The sequence below is a fragment of the Theobroma cacao genome, chromosome 2 (genome assembly GCF_053813885.1).
Source record: "Theobroma cacao isolate CCN51 chromosome 2, ASM5381388v1, whole genome shotgun sequence".
NCBI lineage: Eukaryota > Viridiplantae > Streptophyta > Magnoliopsida > Malvales > Malvaceae > Theobroma > Theobroma cacao.
Genome location: NC_142640.1, coordinates 45,556,420 through 45,576,436, shown reverse-complemented (window position 1 = coordinate 45,576,436; position 20,017 = coordinate 45,556,420). Strand labels below are relative to the sequence as shown.

The following is a 20,017-nucleotide window of genomic DNA, read 5'->3' as shown; positions in this document are numbered from 1 at the left end:
AAAAAATTGGCTAGGCTACTCCTAATTTAGCCATTAGTTACACTTTCTTCATTCTGGCAGACGCAGATCATCTCGGTTTCACCCTGTTCTGCTTGCAGTTGGCCAAACAGAACTGCATTCTGTCATCTGGTTGAACAAGAAGATGTGTTCAATTTGTCTTTACTAAATCAGACACTGATGTTTTCAGTTGGCACCAAAATTATTCTGACAGCTTGATGGATGAGGCTTAGCATATGCTAAGAAAGAGGGTACAAGTTCTTGAAAGATTAGTAGTGATCTCATAGGATAGAAAAGGCAACCTTGGTGGTTGCAGCAAAGGTTTAATGTGATATAATATAATATATATATATATATATATATATATTCTTGCATTAGCTTCCTTAATTATCAATTTTAAAAAGAAATGTTAGAGGATGATGGATGAATAATTGATGATGTTAATTTGCAACAAATAGCAGAAAGGGAAATTGGAGTGCTTTTTTATATCATAAAATTTGTGCAACTTGAAAGCCTGCATCATGTTGCAATAGCGTTAGGATATAGTTTTAGCTGTCAGACCAACCGGTTTCTGTTTCTTTCGAGTGATTGCATGGAGTATTTCATTATAGAAAACTGTTGTTGGCCTGGTTAGGTGGTTGTTTTATGCTTAAAGCAAAATCAACTCTGAAAGCAATCTTTGCTTCTTATTCAGAATATAATATTTCACTGTTATTTTATACTTTTGTTCTTGGTACATCTACCTGACTGACTACCTCTGTCATGGACTTAAGAAACAAGGAACATGTATATACAACGAAAAACAGCTCCAGCACAGTATAAACAAACACTCACTTTATATACGTACAGATGGATGCATGTAGTATACAAGTAACTCAACTTTGCCCCTCAAATAATAGACAGACCCACCAGATGATGAAAATGATGCAAAAGATGAGAAGGAAAACGGGGTTACTTACCCTTTCCTTCCCTTCCCTCAAAAGATTAAGAAAATGACAAAAAGAGCCTTCTAGTTCTAACTGTCTGAATATAAACTAATGCTATGCAATCTGGCACAGGAATCCTTGTTGGATCTCTCCAGCTCTGCAGGCCAGGTCTTTTCTCACAACATACAAATGACAGCTTGGCTTTCACCTCACTGACTTGCACACACATACACTCACCATCCTCCTTTTCCTCAAAAGGTGATGAAGAGCTGAACCCACAAAAATTTTGGGATTTACTTGGACACTGAAACCGGGAAAATGCAAAAGGGAAAATGACAGACTCTTCAATTTTCAGTCCACCAAGATCACCAAACAGACCATAGCAGGAGCCTCCCTCTTCCATTAAGGGACTTCCCCTTGAAATTGTTGACGTTGTGGAATTGCGTTGGCGACTGTATCACTGACTATCCGCCCAAGTTGGTGTTTACTCTAATCCTAAATTTGTGGCGGTTAAGCAACTCCAATTGAGCATTCTACAATAATCAACAACATAAAATCAATAAAGAAATACCATTACAACTGAAAGGTAGAACTAAAAAGAAACTATAACTCTATGATATGGATACAAAGAACAGCAGATTACCGATTAGCCTTCCCAGTGTATTCTGCCGAATGCAACTACATAGCAGCATCTCCAATACTCCTTACTCTGAGTTCCACACTCCTCAAATCACGAAGATGTTGTAAAATCTCTTGAAGAAGATAGATTCCTTTATCTCCTTTCCTCAAGGAGCTGATACAATGCTTTAGAAACTCCCTATCTGCCTCAAGCGCTTGTAGTCTCTCATAAACATGATCCACCTCTTCCTCAATAGCAAGCTTTTTGCTCTCTAGTTCAGAGTTGGGTGGTGAGAAATGTTGCAAGACAACAGAATCAAAGCCATTTTCGTGTCCATTCAATATCCCATCTTCAATTTCTGCATCAGTGGCATCAAAAAGTGGGAGAAGTCTCTTTGCCTTTGCAGCCATGAGTTTTTTCTCTTGGTGATGTTTCCCATTCACTCCCTTGAAATGACCATTGGCAACCCCATTTGTTTCATAGCTGAAATCAGAACTCTCATGGAAGCCGTTCCCATTCTCTTCATACAAATACTCAACTGATTTTATATCCTCAAAATGCTGTTCCTCTTCATCATTCAATGAAACCAATTTCTCTTCCAAAACCTTGAGCTGCTCTAGAATGGATAGCCTCTCTTCCTCGAAGTTAGCCAATGACTCTTCCAAATACAAAACTGCATCAGCAGGGGTATTCTGGTTGCTATCCTCTTGATGGTTATCAAAGCTATCTTCTTCCTTTGGTTCATGATTCAAATCAACTGATAGTCCATCACTATCCTCAGCATTGCTGCAAGATGCAGAAGTTGCGCTCCTAGTGCTGTCTTCTTTCCTTCTTCTGAGCATTATCATTTTCTCTCTGGCCTCATAATCCTGCACCTTCCTGCGATATACCTCCAGCTCTTTTTCAAGCTCCGCCTTCTCTTTCTCTCTCTTGACCATAAGCTCATTAAGAAGCTGCAAAGCTTCCTGGTCATACTCAGACTGTTCTTCCATCATCCTCTGATACTGCAAAGCTTCCATCTGCATTGCTGCCTTCTCTTCTTGAAGCCTATTTATCATTGCCATTGTCTGGTTTGCTGCCACAGCAGATGCACTTCTCTCTTCCTCAAGTTCTGTGTACAAAGCATTTAAAGCCTTCCTTTCAGCTTTCAACGCTGATTTCAACTTCTCAACAGTTAGTACCCCATCAGCACCCTCAATGTCACTGAAAACACTTCCATCCAATGAATCTTCTGTTCCTGATTCTTTTCTGTCAAGCAATAGCAACTTCTTGTGCAACAGGTGGAGGCTATCTATAGAAGTGGGTGTATCAGGGACTTTATCTTCCTCGACCTCATTAAGCTCTGAAGATAATGATAAATGGTTTTTTATTGCTTGGTCACATGTTTCAACCGTTATGGTTTTAAACTGTATAGTTTCTTCCTCAGCATTCTTGAAGCCTAATGTAAAGGAATCCAAGATTAACACATCAAATAAAATATAAAAAAATAAAAGACAATTCTAAGTTTGAAATCACGGCTTACCATGATCATCATCTGCATGCAATTGAGCAGAACTGGAGGAGGGATTTTCTTGTGTGCATTCGTACAAATGTTGCAGTTGAATATCTTCAATTGGTTCATGATCAGGAATATCTGTCCCTATTGAGATCTCTGCTTCAATTTCATCATTTTGCTCATCAGAAACTGCATAAAATTGACAAATTGTTCAAACTTAATAACTCAACAGTAGGAATCAGGTCAAATTCAAATTAAATTGAAATAAATAAGTACCTTGATTACCATCTACATCCGTTTCCCCTTCTCTTATTGCTGCACTTCCTTGAGCATCATCAGCTTCGTTCAAAGGGGTCTGAGTTGCTTGAGTGGTAGCAACTTGCTCATCTTCCTCCTCCATCAAATCTTCCTCTCCTGCATGTTCTGAGAAGCTCTCTTTCTTCTCATTCGACTCCACTGATTCAACTACTGCAACACTGCTTTCATCCTCACTCTCTTGGGCTGAAAGTAATGTCACTTTCTCTCCTGAACTGCATTTGTTCTCCACAACCAATTCCACTGGTGTCCCAGGACGCAAATCAAAGTCCAAAATAACATCTCCATTATCAGAAATACCTTGATCTTCCTCTCTAAACTTGTATATTCTTCCACTTTCTACAGCAGTAGAATCGATCAATTCAACTGGAATCAAATGACAGTCATCCCCCTCGATGTAGAACTCCAGATGCTTAGGTAGAAATTCAGGAGACTCCTCTTTGCTGCAAGCGACTTGAGTCACCACCTTACCATCCATTGACACATTTAAGTTTCCTTCTTCTTCCATGGGTATTTGATCTTTCTCTATAACCACATCATGATTATCATCCTCATTAGCAGCCATTTGATTGCAATCAAAACTAGAAATAAAACATGAAAAATCCTCCTCTTTCTCCATTTCTCTTCCTTTATCAGCTTCATCATCGCCAACAGAAATGATCTCAATTCTGTTGTTTTCTTCAACCCCCTGTTCATCTTCCTGATAATCAGCCACAAAATCTGATCTGATTCCATCTGAAGCATTACCTTCATCTGCAATACCATCAACTCCTCCAGCTTCAGTAATTAAATTTCCTTTCTGGGTATAATCCAAAACCTCCCAAGAAGGCTTAATCAGGAGATAAGGAAAGTTCCACTTTTTCTCTAACATGACACCACAGCAAGAACACTTGAAATTCTCATCACCATTTTCTATCACTTTATCACCACCATCCTGGATCAAACCAACCTGCTTCATCCATGGAAAAAAGGCTAACTTCTTTGACAAGTCAGAAAAATCCGACCATGAAGAGGACAAGCAATCCTCACACATATCTTGAGATTCTGCTAGTTTCCTATGATTTGAACAGTAACCCAGTTTAGAAATCTCATTAGCATGATCATCACACACTAGATCTCTACAAGAATTATTGTACTTTGATGGCTCAAAGATGTGATCAAGCCTAGTACACCAAAGGCAGGGCCTTTTCAGACCAAAGTAATCAGCAAATTTGATGATGAGATAAGAGAAGAGAGAATTGAGAAGAAGGAGAATGATCAGAATCCATTCTAGTAACGTGTAGACAAGAATAAGAGTGATCCTGTTTGTGTTTTTATGCAACATGGTTGCAAATTTGTTGGCTGCCATTAATGATGCTCTGTTTCTTGCTATGTACAGAGAGATTTAGGAATCGTCAAAAGGTACAAAAAGGAAAGAGGAAGAGTTGTTAGATAAGAAGAATATGGAGAGCTGTGCTTTCAATGAGAAAGAGAGGAAGAGAGAGTTTGGGGAATGAGAAGAAGGAAACTTGAAATGGTTTCAATAAGAGAGAGAAAGAGAGAGGTATTGGCAATACAGAGGAACAGCAGAGAGGAAGCAGCAGGGGAAGTGGTTTTATTTAGACTAGAAAAGGCAGTTTGAAATAGGAATGACAGCCAAAGAAGACCGAAAATAATTAAATAAACATTTCCCACCCAGTAAACAAAACAACATTGAAGCTTCGAGTCAGAGTGAATAAAGGAGTATTTTTTTTTCCCTGAAGCATCAATCCAACAATACTTTTGACAGAATTTAAGTAACCATTAGAATCTCAAAACAACTAAATCCATTTCCATATAGAGAGGGCAAATTTTATGGTAAGGGAAGAAATAAATGTTTGGGAGGTAATTTTTGATGGTTAGTAGCCTAATTATAACTCGTAGATACAAGGGTGCTGAAATTTCTTTGAATCAAAAGCACTTAAGCTAGGCCAGCCCTGCCACCCCCCCCCCCCCCCCCAAGTCTGGTTTTCGGTTAGGGCAAACAAAATGGGATGGCCCACCAACCTTACCAATGAGTTGGTGGACCACTCACAAAGTAAAGTGTGGGGTCCATTTAGGAAGCCAGATGCTCCTGCTTCATTATGCAAGTCTATTTTCACATGAATCTTTATCCCTAACTGTGCCTTCTTATTCTTACCTTGTGTAAGAAAAATAATAATAAAAAAATGAAACCTCAGTAATAAATTCAATTCAATTTCTTGCCTTTGATCCCTTGTGCTTGTTTCAGTACATTACTCTCCTGTTTCCAAGAGACTGATTTTTACTATATATATATATATATATATATATATATATATATATATAGTTTGTTTAGCTAAGGTTCTTACACTGGAGTAAAAAAATTATACACCATCATTTGATTTATTTTTCAAGTTCAAACTTTTTTTCTTCTTTGGAATAGTGAGGTAAGCCATAAATGAACGTGTCTTGCTAAGAGCACCATTTTTCTAAAATTGAGAATTGATTCCCAACATACACCGTGGGCTTCTTTTGCCAATGAAATTGAATTAAGAAAATTTGCTGAATAGCTTCTCATTTAATCATTTTCTTTCATGAAAATAGAAAGCCTTGAGAGACCAAAATGCGTACCCGAGTTTCATTGGTAGGCCACGGCTGCACCGTCCTCACCCATCCCTCCCATTCCTATACATCCTTTTTCACCTTTGAAAATTCAATCTTCTAATTTTTCATTCAAGACCTTTATTACTAGTCATGTATTTAATACAACGCATTCATATTTCTAGATGTAAATTAGGGTTCAATATGTTGTAATTCACTCATCTTTCCCAGGGGAACCTCACTTTTGTGCTTTGCCGCACACTTTTGCTTTAGTCAAGCTTACACAAATAGTGCTCAATGTCTCATTTTTAGCCCCACTTGGCTTTTAACCCACATATCCCAATCCTAAGACAAAATTGAATTAAGTAAATATAACCACTAAAGATGATTTTGTTCCCTCTCCTCTACTTTAAATTTTAATCAGCCACAGAAATTTTCAGGCTATAGGATTCCAGCTCAAAGGAACTCTTGGCATAAAATAAACTACAACACACTCACCTTTTGCGGAAAGCTTGTAACCAAACCAATCTATATGCTTTCTAGAATGAAGGGAAGATATAGAGTTACCATTCACTACTATTTAACTCCGAATTTAAAGGTAGTTTTTATGTGGATCAACCACTGTTTAAAAAGTTGATTACAATAAGTTACATAAGATTTTGTTTTCTCTTTTTCTTTTAAATTTCTGGTGGAGCTTTTTTAAGTGTGTTTTTTGACCAAAAGGGCAGTAAGGTGATCCCACAAAGGGGAGCTGAAAAATTCCAGTAGCCCTATACATTTTTGCAATCAAATAAGGTGCCATTCATTGTTCAAAGCTTCTACTGTCTAGGCCATTTGTCTGGAATATCATAAACAATCAAAAGAATCAGACTTATTGTTCACATGAAATCTTTGCATACATATTTCCAGGGTCCAAGCTTTAAGGCTTTCTTTTGAATTGTCTAATATCATGAGCCACGCTTCCAAATTGTTGAATTCTTTAATCCAAAAAAATAAGATGTAATATTTGACAAGAAATGAAAACAGGATCATAAATGGAATTAAAAAGAGATAATTAAACTGCAGGGTACAGCACTTATATATATATATATATATTTCATATTTGATAGTCTTAATCGAAAGAGGGGCCCTTTGGGTATCATCCCACACGGTTCGCGTGGTAACTAAGACATCATCCAAGAAAATTGTGAAAGTATATTTTGCTTAATCTTGTACTGTAATCATGTAAGGGTCCCTTGTTCCTCATTCCCAATGATAACCAATAAAATTTATTTTTAAGCATTGTTTTAGAGGGGCCAAAAGGTTAATTTCGAAGCCATCTGATCAGCTTATAACTGGAGAGTAGTAAAAATGGAGAATATATGAGTTTAGATGAAAGACTTGTACCATTGGATTACATGTTGTGATTTTCCAAAATGAATAATTAATCAAGTGGAGGTTCTTTCCATACGTAACTCACCCATCTGCTTAACTAAAAAGAAAGCCTCGACCGAATCATTAATTATCATTGAAAACAACAGAAAAGAGAATCCAATTTCTTATAGTAAAAAATTGAATGTATTTCTTATTTTGGTTTTGTTGTGTAGTAATCTGAAAGTGCCGGTTTAATGGCAAAAATGGTGCAAAGGAAAGTTTTCATAATCAACTAGCTGGGTAGGTAGATGCATGTAGGGCTGAAGAGCGAGCATCAAACCGGATTCTATTTCAGTTGGGATAAGCATGAGCGATGGTTGAACTGTCCAAATCTACAACTATACCAAAGCACAGAAATATTGCTTCCGTCCACCACGACTTTTTGGATTTTTCAAGTGGTTGCTGCTGAACAAGCCTAATTAAGCTATACACATTCTTCCGCCTCGTTTTCTCTTTTCTATTCAAACTATCAAACAACGTGAATTAGAAACGATTTTGTGTGGTGATGATATATATATATTGGTTGATTTCCATGTTCAAACTAGCTAAGAATCTTTTGTATACACATTTCTCCCTTTGATACGAAGGATAGTCTGCGATTCAAATCAAATGGACCAATTATATATGTTAATGAGAGTCTCAGGTGCATGCACGGACCAACTACATCTGTCAGGGAGGAAGGAAAAAAGTCATGATGGAATCAGCAAATGTGAATAGATTTTGACTGATTATAAAATGTCAAATATTAACTTGGTTCTACCATCTTGCCTTTTTGTAGCTTTTTTCAATGCCCAAGATTCAGCTCCCCCAAGTTGGGTTGAAAGCACCTCGATGTATAGGAAGAGGAATGATGAGATACTATGTATGTATGTACGTATGTTTCAAGATTGGTGATGAAAGCATCCTCTGTTAACATTTCAGTACACAAAGGAAAAAAAAATCTTACATATCTTTTAACAATGGCTATATATATATATATATATGTGTGTGTGTGTGTGTGAAGAAGCAGAAGAATTATGTTGATGTCCAGCCTTCGGCCCTACACACACGAACAACGCCGCTCGACCTCCTGGATGGACCACACCTGGTTGGATAATACTAACAATTATCGAAAACATGGTCTTCCTTTGGCCTTTTTTATTTCAGGGTTTCTTTTCGATTATTAATAAAAAATGGATTCAATTGTGCTGAAGGAGCGGCCAGATGGGGATGGAATTGCTATACAATGACACGACTCTTTCATCTTGGACAATGCAGGTGAACACTGGCTAGTTCGTACCACCACCTTCGTCCAAGGAGTTAAATTAAAATTTGAGTTGGATTTCACTTTTATGTTAATTTTTCTCATGTTCTATATATATATATATATAAAAGAGGGATCAAATTATACTAATATTAAAATTAATTAATTTTATATTATTTTATAAATTTTATATACGATCAATATTTAATAAATCAAACATTTTGATATAACAACTTATTTATATTTATCATAAACATAGAATTATGAATCAGTATGATATTTTTATCATATTGATCGAGTCGATTAATAGACATATAATTTATTACTTAACCAAACTCCCAAACAAACTAAATAATAGAGTAGCTTTTCACTGTTTGAATGGTTCATTGATTGAGAAATTATTCAATTGGATATGCCACCTTTCCATAACTTTTGATTTAGGTATATAACAAATTGAAGCTTGAGCAAGTTATCTGCCATTATTGTCTTCATTTGCACTTTCAATTCTAATTATGAGAAATCTATAGTTATATATATATATATATATATATATATATGGAAGAAGAAATCTAACTGATCATTTAATTAAAAAGGAGAAACGAGAGTGCATTGAGGGCCAATAATGTTGCACACCATATATCTTAACTGTGGCAAACCCCTCAATCAAAAAAGGAAAAACATTATGCGAATTAAACAGGTGAAAGCATATTTCTCCCTGACAAAAGCGAGATGAAAAACTGTTGAACTATAAACAAAAATCAAAGGGAGGGGCCTCAATATATCCTTTTGGATGAGAAGAAAAGTAGTAAATTTGGGACCTATTTCAACAGAAAATTGGTTCCAACAAATTGTTACCAACAATAAATTAAGAAAATTAAGTATATTGCAAAAAATCCAAGTGCTGTCACTACTTTAAATCAAGAGGCAAACTTGTCCCCTCTTTGTGGACCATTGCCCTCAAAAAACTAGCTTATATCTTAGAGTTTAGACAATTCCAGGTATTGGGCTGTGGCCACGCCTGGAGAAGATTATATTGGTCCCTCTTAAAAGTATACATTTCCTGGGGAGAAAAATTCATCAGTCTTCTTAGGTCTGTGCAAGATTCTGAGCTTTATTACTCAGTCTTTTTGAGAACAAAAAGTTTCCCATCCCCTGAGAATATTGGTACAGTATTTGTTGCAGTGGGAACTTTGGATTCTATGATTAACCGCATAAGAAAAGCAATTAATTAACGAAAACCAGCTGTAATATGCAATGGGATATCGATGACAAGTACAAGTAAAGAAAGAAGAAATAAAAGGGAAAAAAAATGAAGAAAAAGAAAAAGAAGGTGCTAGAGAAAGAATTAACACACAAATGGGGAGCAGTGACTGTAATGATGGTGATTTGAGAGCGCTAGGAAGACGTGGGACACAGACCCCTTATTTCCTTTTGCTTTTTTGCCTCCCCTTCCACCCACTCCTCTCACTCTTCTTTTGCTTTTTGCCTCCTCTTCCGCCCTCGCTTAGCCTTTTGAAAAATCTGACCAACCCCCCCCCCCCCCCCCCCCCCCTTCTCTCTCTCTCTCTCTCTCTCTCACACACACACACACACAAGAAACGCTAAGTGTGCGGCAGTCTGACTGTTCAATTATTTACACACAAGAAATGCGTACTTTTGGTGTAATGGGATGACTTCTCATGATGGTTAAAGTCTTTTAACTTGCATGAATATTGAATACTGTGAACCAAAGGGTTAGATGGGCGATGAAGCAAGGATAGACAAACATGCACAACAAAAAGGTTTCCTCAATGAGAAACACAGCATCATTAACCCTCAAACATGCACACAGAGCACATGCTGCACGGGCTTATATGAGTTTATGATAACATTCTACCACCATCCCTCGCTTGAGTTAATCGTTGATTTTCACTTCCCTATCTCTTCTAACAGAATGGAAACAGAGTGTACTACTTTTCGTCTATGTTTGTTTAGACTATTTAAGAATGAGAATGAGGCAGAGCGTTGAAATAGGGAGTGGTCAAGAGCAACATGAGTTTTTCCGTTTGGTAAACATTCATTTTCACAGACAATGATTATTTAACAAATTCTTAGTAGAGTATAATTTTGGGAAGTGAAGGTGAAGGTACAAAATGAAAGCATGCTCCTTGTACCTTTGTCTCTATTTAACCTAATCACAATCATTTGAGACCTAATTTTCCACCTTCAACTGTGTAATGCTGTCCTGGTTGGTTTTATACATAGTTGGAGTGTACAGTGTAGTAGTATGAATGCACGTTTACACATCATTCTGCAGAGGAAATTTTCATTTAAATTAAATGCACAGTAAAGACAAAGCAAGTGAAGTTGACCCAAGGCGCCTTAACCTAAGCAACAATGCTCTTAGGTTTGTCTGGCCGTACAAATAATTCAGACATCCTTACAAGCCACCCGAGCAGAGGTGAGATGGATGTTGGCCTCATAAAGCTTGGTTCAATATATATATTTATAATGAAAATTTGATCGACTTCTTTCTCATGATCAACTTAAAATTTACTAGCTCAATTTAAAAATCTTGAGATTCAAATTTTAAGATTTTATGAGATATAAAAGAGTTGCATCCCTATTTTACGGCCCATGATGTATCACATTGGCCTAAAGTAGTAAGTTTTAAGTAGCAGAGGGTCCAGAGCTAAAGGACTCACATTGACCGGTTAGTGCAATAGGGTGTAGAAAACATGAAACATGAGAGTGCCACTTTATTCTCTTCAACTCTTTGTTTTTGCGCATCACATTCTAACTTTAAAATTGGATATCATGATAAATGGAATCCTACGGTGTGATTCCCACTTCTGGTTTTTCATTACTTTGATTATCGTTATCTTTAGATGAAGATGGAGGCTCAGCTCAACCTCTCATTTTGTATCCAAAAAGACAAATGGGAAATGTCTTGGGTAAGACAAAATAGAGAATGGAGAATGGCAACTGTATTCAAATGAATCCCCATCCTTGCATGGCCACAGGGCACAATGCCAAGGAAGAGTGAGATTATACCTCCAAGTTTAGCAACACTTGAATCTCAACCTTGAGAAATCTAAACCCTACAATCTTTACTTTCCTAGCTAAATGAAACTAGAAGCAGCTATTCAGTTTCAGATACATATACATATTCTCCACTTCTCCCTTTTTTCTCTTCCAAAACTTTCCTCCTTTTACCGTCGGTCACAAAAAAATAAAAAAATAAAAAATAACAACTTAAAAGAGGGCAGAGTTGGAAGACATTCAAATAACCTTGTAGTATGCTGGATTGTATCAACTAGTTATTACAACATTTTAACTATTCACTCGCTGACTTGTACAACACATGCTGAAAGCCATTCATCTTGTGGGTACACACTCTTCTCTCCAAAAGATGCCCAAACCAACTGCACCAACCAAAATACACCAATCTCACTCTTCACATTTAACATTACAAAAGGCCTGTGCTTCCAAATGGATTATTAGCATGTGGCTGAGCAACAGGGGGCATTTGGTTCACTGGAAATGCCCCAAACCCTGCATCACCAAATGGATTTGATGGGCTCATCATCATATGTTGCTGCTGCAGTGGCTGCTGATAGGTAGGTTGGTATGGACCAAAGGGATTGCTTTGCGGTTGAGCCATTGCTGCCATTTGAACTGCTCTAGCGGGAGCAATGTTATTTGACATGGCAAATGGGTCTTGTACCTCAAACGGATTTGGAGCTGGAGCTCCATATACAGGCTGCTGAGAAGCTCTATATGCTGCTTCATCATACAAGCTGTTGAGAGTGAGCGAGTCCAACCCACCAGCCTGACAATTGTTGGCAAAAAAATTAATTAAATAATTAAGATAGTTTGCAAGGGCATTAAAAAGTCCTTGCTATATTTTCACTCATGACCGTTAGATCTGTCTTTCAGCTGCTATGATATCTACAAAACTGAATGATAAATAACAATTAATTCTCAAAATGCTAGAAGAAATAAAGTTATTTGCTAAGAAAACCTGACCATAGAACCAAAACCAAAACTAAAAACCCCTAATTCCAAAACAAAACAATGAAGTCCAGAATTAGTGACACCATGTCCAAAAATTTAAAAAATGAGAAGCAGGTCTCTATTTCGTACACATGAACATATTCATAAAACTTGGAAAGATTTAAACCAAATCCCCACCTTCACTCATCCAAAACTTTGGAGGATTTAGAATTATATTGTCATTTCTCCCAGAAAACAAATACACATAACAAATCAGATAAAAAGTCAAAGCACAGAAAGGGCATACCAATTGCCTATCATTAACTGCAGAAATATCGCTACTTGGTGTGGTGACAAGGGCAAGTTCCCATCCAGTAGGATCAAAATCTTTTGGTTGACCAGTTGTAGAATTAAATGTTGGACCAGTACCTGCAAAATAAAAAGTAGCACCTTAGCTTAATCATTGCAACACCAGAGACCAGACTAGTATCCATCTGCTAAGGGGAAAAGAAAAGAAGAATAAGAACAATATTTTACCAGGTTCAGTAGGAACTATGGCTAGAGCTAAAGCATTACTTTCCTCAATTGCCAAGGCATCAGGGGCAGAATAACTCAAGTCCTGAACCCACCAAAATGCAATCAGCAAAAGAATGAAACAAGTATGATACATTATGAATAATAACAAAGTGAGATGATGAACTCCAGAGTGAAACATTACCAGTAAGTCTCCACCATCCGCATTGTTCTGAGGTAGAGGAGGGGGAACCGGAACAGTCTCAACACCAGAAACAGCAATATCATCAGCAAGAGCAGATGGCTCAGGTTCATCATTGGATAATTTAGTATCTTCAGAGGGACCTTCCTCAGGTCTGTATGTTAATTGAAGCTGTATACAATTACACCATATTAATTCTATAGCATATATCAGTTCGAATAATGCTGAATTCCAAGGCAATTTGAGTTCTATAGCATATATCAGTTCAAATAATGCTGAATTCCAAGGCAATTTGAGATTTATTTATTAAACACAAAAAGGGAGCAAGTGCAGAAACACAAGTTTAAAAAGTCTTCCCATTTTACAGATCCTAATATTGGGAGGCAAGCTATATAAATCAATTTTTTGCTCTTACCATCTCAGCTCATATTTAGTTGTAGTTTCCTCTTGCTTTAATATTGCTCTTTATACCATTTTTCTCATCATTCGTTTTTCTGATTAGAAAGCCATCTCAAGCAACTTTCCTCAATTTCCCACAAGTTTATTTTGCTTCTATCCTCTCATAAATACACGTTTCATTCCCTACGTAACCACTCATTTGCTCCACATTCTCCGCGCAGAGATGCATTGATACTCGTCTTTAAACTTTTCATAGAACAGCCACAAATTAACTGATAAAAGTACAGCCGGCCTACAGCTGATCTAGACAACTTTCTCCCAACTCAACTACTATCCTCTTATACAAAACAATGCTAATAATGCTCTTTCGGTCTTCCAGATTTTATTCCACAATATATTTTCATTTTCACCTATTCTATTATGGATAATCAACTACAACTATCAAAAGCTCACCTTTCTGCAGTTAGTGGTCATAGTTTTTATAAAGAAACACAGTATGCGTTCCTAGTCTTCGAATCAGTTGCAATCATAATTATGCAATGGAAATTTTATAGCTTCTCAAATATAGCTCTTATCATATTCCTTATGACGACAAAACTAGTCAGCGGTTCTAAATATAGAAAAGAAATACCACAACTAGAAGACCAATTGTGCCATAGATATAATTAATACTTTAACAAACCAAATATTAGATTTAACAACATATTTGGACCTGTCATATCTGTAAAGTTTTAAGTCAATTCAATACCCATATCACATTAATCCAGAATACCATTTTTTCCACTATATATTTAACAGTTAAAATTTTATTGTTACCAAACAAATAGTTACACATTTTCAATCAACTTGAAATTTGAAATGTATGATCTATGTCAATATAGCTTGAAATCTACAATTGAATTAACGGCATATAAATCGTATAAAAAATGACAGGTGTAGAAGTTGAATACTTTACACCAGTGTATATAAAGTAAAAAGAGTACTAACCAATGGTTCCGTTGGAACAGAAACCACACGTGGTGCCTCTCTGATGTACTCTTCCATGGTAGTGAGAAAGGATTGTGGTGGCTGAAAAAACGGTAGTCACAAATTAACATCAAAATGATTTAACACAAAATTCATGAACAGACAACTCAAACAACAAATCACCTCCTTAGAACCCATACCTCCCTGAGAACAGGAAACTGGAAGTTCCTAGCAAGTTCCAATCCTTTGCAAACATCATAGAAATCAGAAAGGCTATTAGCCTGCATCATAAACATTACAAATGTTTTACTAAACCACCATTATATTTAACTGTTGAGGTTGACACATCAGAGCACTCACAATTTAACCAAATGAGAAGATAATCCAATAATCATAAATGCAACTAATCTGATAAAAATTTGAAACAAATGTAGTTTAGAAAATTAAAAAGAAAATTATATCTTTACCTGCTGACCAGCTCGCTTGTATACATCAAGTGCCGTGACAGCTTCATGCCTTGGCATCTCAAAAAACTGCAATAAAATAACAACTTGAGCAGCAATTTTGAAAAGATAAAGGAAAAAAAGAAAGGCATTTGCCTTAAACCAGGAAATTCTTTCATAAACAATGAAAAACCATTTTACCTTGTCGACAAGATTGATAATTCCATCATTAATAGCACAATATATTTTGAAGCTCTCCTTCAATACCTGAAAATTGCAGTATTGCAAGATGAATGTAATTTCAAAAATAAAGTGCTTCCATTGTCAGATTCTCATCATTTTACTTATTCCTATGGAAAGGTACAAGAGATTCTTAGGAGGAGGAAGTTAAGAAAAAACTTTTTCCACATTTTTCTTTGAGAAACATGGAGAAATCTCTCGTATAATTTTTGACAGTGTAGAGAAAGGAGGAACAGATACAAAACGGGGCTTCAAAATCTTATTATCAAATCTATAACTGATACATACACAGAGGACACTCAAAAAAAAAGAAGACATCATAACCAATCAAATAGTTGTTTCTAAAATTAAGAGGTCTTGCAATAATGACTTTTATTATCATCAGCACTTGATCATAGATATTTCACAAGTGGGAAACATAAGTCAAACTTCGATCATGTCAACTCCACCTTCTCTAAGAAAAACAAGCTTCTGTCCCCCTCTCCCTCCTTTTCAGGAGGCAGCTTAACATGATTTTACAGGCAGCAAAGTTTAGCAGACATCTTCCCAATCATGACCCTTTTTGATCAATTCATATATGACCTATTTACTCACTACAATTCAAGGATAAAGATTCTGTGGATAGAACTAAAAAGTTGGGAGTTTAGCTTAACCATACTCTTTTCATCCCTTCAGCTGGATTAAACAGTGTAATTTTCATGAGCTTTAGTCAAAATTGAAGAGGAGAAAGGTTAGGGCTTGTAGAATCAGTGAGTCGAGGTTATCAGAGGAAACACATGGATTTGTGCTGTTCATCCCTAGACAAAATTTGAGACACTAGGTCGATATTTTAAGAAGCTTGCTTATCCAAGGGGCTCTTCCCCTGCTTGTTAATTGTTACTTCTCGGGGATTCAGTTGTCAGGACCAGATAAGATGACACAAACACAAAGAAGAAAGAGAGAGCAAACATACCAGAGCCAAAGCATACTGTATAACATAGTTGCCTATAGCAGCACCTTCTGGCTGCAAAGAGAGCAGAGAAGTCTGTTAACTTTCCAGATACAATGAAACACTAAGAACAAATAACAGAAGCTCAACATGTTGAGATAACAAAACTCAAATCCTGCAAGATTAACATATGATAGAATACCCGGCAACCAATAAGACGATAGAGCAATTGCTGCAGAGCAGGCAATTGCTCCAACAATTCTTCACTGTCCAACTCCCTGGTTCTGCTGTAACCCTGCCCATTGAAGAGAACAAAAATTGCAGCAGGCCATGAATCCATAATGGGGAAAACCAAACACCTATGTAATTCAAAGGAAAAAATATTCCCAAAAGAGTGATACCTTATCCTGCCCCTGGGCAGGTCTTGGCAGACGCTCAGCTTCAATGTCATACTTCAGAATCCTAAAGCATTCGAGTCTTTCTTCCAAAAACAATGCATATGTACGTACCCAGGCAGAGCAATCCCATGCTGAAGGGTGTATGCAAAAGGGGGTGGAGGAGGGAGTTAGCAAACCGATTAGAAAATATTACTGGTGACCAGAAGACACAAAGAGAAGCACATGCACACACCCATACACAACCAAGTAAAGAGATTAAAAACTCACCAATAGGGCTAGAATCATCTTTGAAATTAGAAAGTTGAAGAATACGTGCTCTTTGTGAGAAGTTTAAAAGTTCTTCTCTGAAAGTAGGATCACCCTCCCTCAATGCCCTATGGATAACTATGAGTGTTTTCAAGGCAACCTATTGAACAATGAAAAAGAATTACAAACCACAAACATAGAGCTATATGTTCTATGACAAGTTAGCAATTGGATATTTCATATAAAATTGATTTTGCAATTCACTATCCCAATTCCATCCTACCATTCATATCATAGCTACAATGTAAAACATCAAAAATTAGAAAACAAGTTTCAGGAAAATTAGCAATGACATAAAGAAATTTGAACAAGTTTAACTGTTGACAATGTATTCGAAAAACCAATGTTTAAAATAACATAAGGATGTGCCCAAGTAGATAAGAGTCATCCACCATCTAAATCTAAGACTAACAGGTCTCATTCATCACTAAGAATGAAAACATTAAATCAATGAGCCAAAATATAATAATAATTAATGACAATTCTAGTTTAGTTCATATCATTTGAAAGTGTCTAGAAACCACAGTTGCAAACAGAAACCATTCCAAAGAACAAGCCGACAATGTATAAAGAATTAGATTAACAAGGCTCAACTGCAAGAAACAGAGTCCATGGTCCACAAAAACCTCTTAATATTTTAGAGGAAAGGTATTGAACTAAACTCTCATACCATTACTTAGTATACATTTTGAAGATTACACTCGTCCACTAATATTACCGCAAAGCATTCCATATGATATGCAGTAGTACCTTGTATAATTTCATCTATTGACATTAATATAACTGGCGCTGGAAAATCTAACACATAACCAAGCCACAAAGTGATAAGAAACTAATTTAACTCCACAAACATTCAAGTTAAATGCACATCAATGATACCAATTGGACATCTTGAAACAAAAGGCATCACCATCCAAACAAATACAGATTCAAAATCAAATTTTAGAAACAGAAGTCCAATTCGTACAATTCCCATCATCATAGAAAGCAGTAAATAGTACCGTCCAATTATGAGTCTTGGCCAATCGCCGGGCAAGCGCATGAATGCAATAAGCAACATCTGCTCGAGGCCGAATGGCTGATGTGGCCATGAAGATTTCTACAAAAAAACAAAAATTCAACCAAAATCCTCACATATCCAATCCAGACATCGAAAACCCCCTGAAATTAAATTGGATCTGTAAATTCACACTTAAAAATCCAAAAAAAAAAAAAAGAGGAAACTCACTTCGAAGATGCCTTTCTTTGGGAGGACACTCAACATGGTTGGTAGCTTTAACTATAGCCACATCCAAATCCTAATTATAAACATTTCAGAGAAACAAATCAAATCGAATAAAAATTACATACTAAATATAGAAATGAGATCTTTCTCAAAAAAAAAAAAAAAAAGGAAAAAAATTACCGCGTAATCACTGTTGACATGAGCGAGACCGACTTTGGTTGTATCTTTAAGAGCGCCATACGCTTTTCTCCATGTTTGAAGAGTCCCCATTTGTACCCTCTAACCGCTCAGATCGCTCAACCCCAAAAAAAAAAAAAAATCTCCGCCTCCTTCTTTCTCTATTCGATTTTCAATTTCCTGTCCCTTTTTTTTTAATTAATCACGTGTTGCTTGGCCCTTGATTTTCTTTTCTTTTCTTCTCTTGACTTTTCTCTCTCTCTCTTAGAGAACGACAGACGAAAGAATCGATCAAACGAAGAGGAAGAGAGAGAGTCTCTAAAAGATGCGCTGTCGCTCAACGCTGATCGTTCTTGATTGACGCTTCTCTGTAAACAGTAGGCTCCCACCCTTTTTTTTTTTTTCTTTTTTTCCGTATTAATTATTTCTTTTGTTTAACTAATTTCGGTTTCCTTTTTATTGATATAAATTTTTTGAGGAAGGGGATCTATTGGCTTGAGGTTGGCGGGTTTTTGGCGGCCCCCCCGCTTTTGTTATGCTGTCATTATTATTTTTTTAATATGTTAAAATTATATTATATTATATTAGGATTATTATATGGACCGCCATCCTTTAGATTTATTCTATTTTTAAACATGTCTGCTAAAACAAGGAAAATATGTTGGGCAACAGGCTTTTAATATTTAATTATATTGCATCATTTCTTCGGATAGTATTAAACTTTTTTTTCATTTTTTATTTTATGACTAAGAAAAAGGGGAAATTTATTTTATTTGCATATATTATTTTCTTTGTTTATAATTATTTTCTTAAATATTCTAAAATTATGTTTTTTAAATACCGAATATTTTTTATCGTGAACTTTTTACTCTTTGGTGTTAAAAATCATTAAAGATTAGTTTTATAAAATTTTTAAAATAATATAAAATACATTAAAGCCGCAAATTTTTTTCATAATCTATTTGAGAGTCATCAAATAGGAAAGAAAATGGAGGAAAATAGTTGAATCTTAGTTAAAATAGTTGAAATGTCCAAAGATAAAATTGGGTACTTTTAATATTAATATTGAAGTATTCAAAACCCTAAAATCGTATCTACGTCTAAATTAAAGAAAAAAAAAAAAGAACGAAAAGAAGGAAGGGAGAAGAAGCAACTTGTGCATCTAGCAAGGTGGTCCTTGGTGCTGACAATAAAGCTTGTAACTATATGTTAGATACTCAGGTAATTTTATTTTAAAAAATTTACTTTTTCCCTTTTCTTGTCATTTTATCACTTATATTTGTTTTTTTTATTTTTTTTAAATTTTATCACCGATAAAGTCATAAAAAAATAACTAAAATTATCTCATATCGGATATAAATTCGTTGTTAAAATTATCTCATATCGAATATGAATGTAATTATTAAAATTTATATAAAAATTTAAATCAATTATTATTTACTATTAATAATTTGTACTTAAAACTCTTAAAAAATTATTAGACAAGTTGAATTTACTTTAAATTAAAGTAATACTAGTATTTTGTTATCAAACAAAATTTTAATTTTTAAATTAATATTTTTTAAAAATTGTCATATTATTCTTATTTTTGTTATACATATAAAAGGTACAAGAGAATAAAAAAGAATCGAACCTTATCTCAATTCTTTTTACCCGA

The 20,017-nt window shown here is 35.7% G+C and overlaps 2 protein-coding genes across 5 annotated transcripts; both read right to left on the bottom strand.

Moving 5' to 3' along the window:
• Positions 1–816: 816 nt before the first annotated feature.
• LOC18609832 (myosin-binding protein (Protein of unknown function, DUF593)) lies at positions 817–5,064 on the bottom strand. 3 transcript variants are annotated; one of them, XM_088803759.1, is made up of 4 exons: positions 3,314–5,064; positions 3,065–3,193; positions 1,567–2,980; positions 817–1,456 (listed from the first exon to the last, which is right to left on the bottom strand). In XM_088803759.1, exons 1-3 carry the CDS (start codon positions 4,698–4,700, stop codon positions 1,602–1,604), a joined length of 2,895 nt encoding a protein of 964 aa, XP_088659885.1. In that variant the 5' UTR covers positions 4,701–5,064; the 3' UTR covers positions 817–1,456; positions 1,567–1,601. The 3 variants fall into 3 exon arrangements, with proteins under 3 accessions (XP_088659885.1, XP_007045209.2, XP_017971773.1); XM_007045147.3 differs by having other exon boundaries at positions 3,065–3,226; positions 3,314–5,063; XM_018116284.2 differs by having other exon boundaries at positions 1,567–2,884; positions 3,065–3,226; positions 3,314–5,063.
• Positions 5,065–11,539: 6,475 nt separating this feature from the next.
• On the bottom strand, positions 11,540–18,595 carry LOC18609831 (ENTH/ANTH/VHS superfamily protein). 2 transcript variants are annotated; one of them, XM_018116107.2, is made up of 15 exons: positions 18,364–18,595; positions 18,187–18,256; positions 17,960–18,057; positions 16,920–17,058; positions 16,656–16,783; positions 16,457–16,549; positions 16,279–16,329; positions 15,288–15,353; positions 15,111–15,176; positions 14,844–14,924; positions 14,665–14,745; positions 13,282–13,449; positions 13,101–13,182; positions 12,871–12,992; positions 11,540–12,399 (listed from the first exon to the last, which is right to left on the bottom strand). In XM_018116107.2, exons 1-15 carry the CDS (start codon positions 18,451–18,453, stop codon positions 12,037–12,039), a joined length of 1,698 nt encoding a protein of 565 aa, XP_017971596.1. In that variant the 5' UTR covers positions 18,454–18,595; the 3' UTR covers positions 11,540–12,036. The 2 variants fall into 2 exon arrangements, with proteins under 2 accessions (XP_017971596.1, XP_088659820.1); XM_088803694.1 differs by having other exon boundaries at positions 13,101–13,449.
• Between the last annotated feature and the right edge of the window lie 1,422 nt (positions 18,596–20,017).

Coding starts and splice junctions, on each gene's coding strand:
- LOC18609832 (XM_007045147.3), bottom strand. CDS start 4,700: ATGGCAGCCAACAAATTTGCAACCATGTTGCATAAAAACACAAACAGG. Junction 3,227..3,313: donor GGATGTAGATGGTAATCAAG/GTACTTATTTAT, acceptor AATTTTATGCAG/TTTCTGATGAGCAAAATGAT. Junction 2,981..3,064: donor GCATGCAGATGATGATCATG/GTAAGCCGTGAT, acceptor CCTTTACATTAG/GCTTCAAGAATGCTGAGGAA.
- LOC18609831 (XM_088803694.1), bottom strand. CDS start 18,453: ATGGGGACTCTTCAAACATGGAGAAAAGCGTATGGCGCTCTTAAAGAT. Junction 18,257..18,363: donor ATGTCAACAGTGATTACGCG/GTAATTTTTTTC, acceptor GTTTATAATTAG/GATTTGGATGTGGCTATAGT. Junction 14,746..14,843: donor AGTTTCCTGTTCTCAGGGAG/GTATGGGTTCTA, acceptor CCGTTTTTTCAG/CCACCACAATCCTTTCTCAC.